We start from the raw sequence: 4745 nt of genomic DNA, 5'->3' as shown, positions 1-4745 counted from the left end.
GAGAGAGAGAGAGAGAGAGAGAGAGAGAGAGAATGTTTTACGGAGCGGGTTGTTATCTTTTTCTGCCCGTGAGACAGGTATTTTTACTAAGTCCTGTCTTGTTGTGTGTATGTGTGGGTGCATCAAACCTTTGTAACACCCACTGTCAGTGTAAATGACCAAGACAAACTTCTATCTGCGAGGCGAATAAAGATTGTCATTGTCATTACTAAAACCATCATCATCATCATCATCATCGTTGTAATAAGCACGATAACATTTTAAAAAACGAAACAAAACAAAAATGGCCAAGACTTGAACATTTTAATATATGACACTACAAAAATAATTCAAAGTTCAACGTATCGCCCTGTGGGCTTCGTCAGTAACGTGACAATCATCATCATCATCATCATCATCATCATCATCATCATCATCATCATCATCATCATTATCATCATCATCATCATCATCATCATCATCATCATCATCATCATCATTACCATCGTCCCCACTCCCACCAAAACACCAGCTGCAGCTGTTTGCTGCTGAAGCTACTAAGGCTGTATAACTAGCAACATCAACAAAAGTCGTCTTCATCACTATCTTCACTTTATCTTTAACAACCTAGTTTATTCAAACCCCACTTCTAATTTATTAACTGAATATTCATAAAGCATGATATAGCATGATAAAGCATTATATGGCGTCGACACTCTAGTGATTAGGCTACCGGACTCGTAGTCATGATGTTGCAGGTTTGGGGGCCCGAGCCTCCGCCCGACATTGTGTCCTTTCGGAAAGACACTTTACACGAATTTCCCTCACTTCATCCAGGTGAGGATGGGCACCCAGCCATAGACAGCGAAAGGTCCTGTCAGTATGGTTGTGATTTATCGCCTATAAAAAAAAGTGACAGCTAACACTGTATGCTTCCCAGGAAGTTGAGATTGTTTCAGAATGTAATCAGGTCTGCTGTGGTAATAATATAGATTGTAAAACGCATTGAGCAGGCTGTTGAGCGGGAATTTGTGGTATACAAAGATAAAATATAAGTATGAAATATAAATTACATTTTATTGATCTCATGAGGCAATTTGGATTACAGTGACAAATATATCCATAAATACATGATGATAAATAAATACGTACATAAATACATACATTTTAATACATACACATCAATACATACGTTTTAGTACATACATAAATACTCAATATTACACCAATACAGACCCCAATTCCACAAACATGCCATTGCTGGTCGCCACTGTGCTGCGCCCTGTTTTGATCATTTGGGGTTGTTGGTGGGTTTTTTTGTGCTAAGGTTGCATGTCTTGCTCACATACACACCCCAGTGACCACCCATCTACACCCCGTGTCACCTACTCTTGCCTAACAAATACAAATGAAGACTACAGGGGGGAAACGACTGTAGTCACAAACCGAAAATCGGGAAGGTGCCAATTTAGAACGCTTGTTGACTCATAACTGTATTTCAGTTCAACTGTTGGTTTATTATTGTTGTTAGATTTCCCATTCAACCACACTTAACAATAAATCACCAGTCAAAAAAATATGAAGTTATGAGTCCACAAGGTTTTAAAATTGGCCCGCTCACAATTGTCAGTTTGTGACTATAGTCGTTTTCCCCTGTGCACTTCAAATGTTATTACATATATAGTTGTATCTGTGACGTGACTGTGTCTGTCCACACAGCGAGGACTGCTTGTACTTAAACGTCTGGATCCCCGCCATCTCAACACCCAAGCCTATCCTAGTCTGGATCTTTGGAGGTGGTTTCTGGTCTGGATCTTCAACCCTGGACGTCTACGAAGCCTCCAAACTTGCCATCATGAATGACGTCATTGTTGTGTCCATAAACTACCGGTAGGTAAAATTAATTGTTCTCCATTATGGTAGTCCAAGTTAATTGTTCTCCATTATTGTGATTGTTTGATCATTTGCTGTTAGCTTGTTTGGGTTATAAATTTGCTAGTACCCATAATAATATTATGTCAAAATGAGTTATTAACTTAACAAAAGAAAAGTTGCTTTTTTTTTCAAGCTTTCAATACGCTTTCGACATAAAAATTCCCGATGGAATTGTTCTGATTTCCCACAGAGGCATCAGCAGTTTGTTCTAAAACTATGAAACGGTTTTATTTTGGTTTTGGTGAATGTTTTGCCGCGCTCGCAAATGCATAAGGTCATACGAACGCGGGGGACACATTAAATATTTTCAGTTGGTATGAATTTTTGAATAGAGAGCAGGAAAGAAATTGGAAGGAGGTGAAGAAAATTTTCCGTCACTGTCAAGATTCGAACCTGGGACCTATTGAATGAGAGGCGAACGCCGAAACCTATCGACAACGAGAGCCCCCGAAACGGATTTATTGAAAAGCTGTTGCTTATATATCATTTCAAATAACTGAAATACATGGATGAATTTTCGAAGACTGTTTTGTCTTGTGATGATTGACGCTCTTTTCTGTAATTCTCCAGAGTCGGCACCCTTGGTTTCCTGTACACAGGTCATGCAGATGCCCCGGGGAACGCAGGACTCTTGGACCAGTCGCTCGCTCTTCAGGTAAGGGCTTTGAGTTCATCGTGTTAGTGAAGTTGTAATTTTGTTGTATTTGACCAAGACGCCCGTTTACTTTTTGGGTTTCTTTTTTTTTTCTTTTTTTTTTTTTTTACTGTTTTGCTTCATTCTGTATTGGGATCTGTTTTTTGATATTTTTCAAGGGCTAGGGGTTTTCATTTGTTAATACGCTCCTTTGTTTGTTCTCGTTTTTTTTTTTTTTCATTTATAATTTGCTCGTTGTTTTAAAAAAGTGGTAGGTGTCTTTTTTTTTGGGGGGGGGGGGGGGGGTGTTAAAGGCGACCCCCGTCCCTCTATTTTGTTTTCCCAAAGGAATCGGGAAGAAGGATGTAAATTCCGTCTAAGTCGCCTAGTATCGCAGCTTATAACACCAGTCTGTCCAAAAGTATAAAATACCTATGGGTAAAAAAGGGGGCAGAAACTGCTACTGTGACTTCATTCACATTGTGGTTATACAATGGAATCTACCAACACGATGGTTAAAATCTTAGCGAGATCCGAAAGATGATTTATCTTGTTATTCCTGGAATAGTAATTATTCTCATCCTTGTGAGGACCCCGTGTGCTCCACTTTCGATAAGACCTGCTTTATGTTAACTGGGGAATTAAACTTCATCTGTAACCATATGGTGAAGTTTGGCGGGTTTTTTTAACACCGCACTTTTATTAAGCGGCCAAGACATCATTCTAGTACCCAGTGCACATTGCAGATAAATTTCGTCAAATCTCCATTTCATACGTTTGAGGACAGCCAAGTTCTCGTTCATGGAGGGTCAAAAGCTACCATTTTGGCACAGTTTAATAAGATCCTCCAAAATCCAACACGTTTGATTGCCTTGGTCACCCTTTGATGCGGCTGATACGTATAATAAAAACAGCCAGTCAGAAGGCTACACTGCACATAGTGAGGTCAGATATTTTGTTTGTTTGCGTGCAGAGCGCGACATGTTTTGATGAATTTCTGGTTTTTATATTTGATGAGGCAAAAAAGAGGTCAATTTGATATAGTGTGCACTGGCACCGTTATTAATCATTCCAAGCCGATTTCCGATCTGATCGATAAGCATTCGCTATAGCACTCTCCCCCTGATTCGTTATATCAAAGAGTACGTGTGGGATCAAATCAAGTCCTTCTGATTACCATGTGAAATTGTTCCCCACTTCCCCAAGCTACGAGTCGTAACACATCCGAAATAAGCTTGAGAAAAAGAGAATGAAATGTGCGATATTTCATCACCAAAGGGGGAAGTTTTGTTGTGCTTGTAATGCAAACTTGTAATACACACTATATATTTATTGCGAGTGTTTGTGTAAGAGAGAGAGGGGGGAAACGGTCAAGCAGAAAGACAGACAGTGAGAGAGAGAGTGCATGGGGATGGAACAACTAGTAGTGTTTGTTTTGTTTTAGTAGAGGTTTTTACGGCGCTCACAACTGCATAAGGTCATATGAGCGCCAAGGGGTGGATGTCAATAGAGAAGTCCTTACAGGGAATCAGAATTACTCTGCTCACCTCTCTAGCTTTAACAGCACAAAGTCTGCTTCGACTGTCAAGGCACCCCAGAAATAGCGGGTCACAAGAGTGTGACAAATATACAAAAGAAGTAGAGTGAAAATGACGATAGTAAGGATCAGGAAAGAAAAAACAGCAGTTCCTTGTTGCAGTTCAGGCACGGTTATAAGCAAGACATTGATGAATCAACCCATTTAAAATTACAATTCTACTGTGCATGAGAACTCGAGATGTTAATGCCCCCCTCCCCCATAACCCTTGAGAATGGCCTAAAGACAGAACAACTAGTAGTGTAAAGCGTGATTGTTGCCGAGGTTGATAAATAAATATCATATTCTCAGTCCATATTTGATTATTTATTCTATTTGGATAGGCCTACTATGCAAAGTCATTGGAAAAAGTAATTCCTCTTTCGGTTGTTTAAAATGAGAAATTGGGAGGGAGTTAAAAGATTAAAGAACCGTTGAGGGAAAACCTTATTTCCTGAGACGCCCTCAGTTTATATCTACTACCTTCTAAAGAGACGTCTAGATTTTTAGTCTGAACCCAGTGCACTGCTACGTTTTTCTACTTGTACGTGTAAAGTGCTAAAAGCCTATTTCAATCAGTGCTGACAGCTGTATGAATTATTATTATAATTATTATTATTA

The 4745-nt window shown here is 39.4% G+C and overlaps 1 protein-coding gene across 1 annotated transcript in view; it reads left to right on the top strand.

Annotated features, from left to right (window-relative positions):
• The window catches only part of LOC101849644 (acetylcholinesterase-like), a 110365-nt gene that overhangs the window by 90183 nt on the left and 15437 nt on the right, over positions 1-4745 (top strand). Inside the window, exons 4-5 of the mRNA XM_035972288.1 lie at positions 1699-1869; positions 2485-2569. Of these exons, the coding sequence (XP_035828181.1) occupies positions 1699-1869; positions 2485-2569 (256 nt within the window). The remainder of the gene's footprint in view (positions 1-1698; positions 1870-2484; positions 2570-4745) is intronic.

The sequence above is a fragment of the Aplysia californica genome, unplaced genomic scaffold, assembly GCF_000002075.1.
Source record: "Aplysia californica isolate F4 #8 unplaced genomic scaffold, AplCal3.0 scaffold00640, whole genome shotgun sequence".
NCBI lineage: Eukaryota > Metazoa > Mollusca > Gastropoda > Aplysiida > Aplysiidae > Aplysia > Aplysia californica.
Note: the sequence above shows the minus strand (reverse complement) of the source record. Positions and strands in the feature narration are given on the sequence as shown.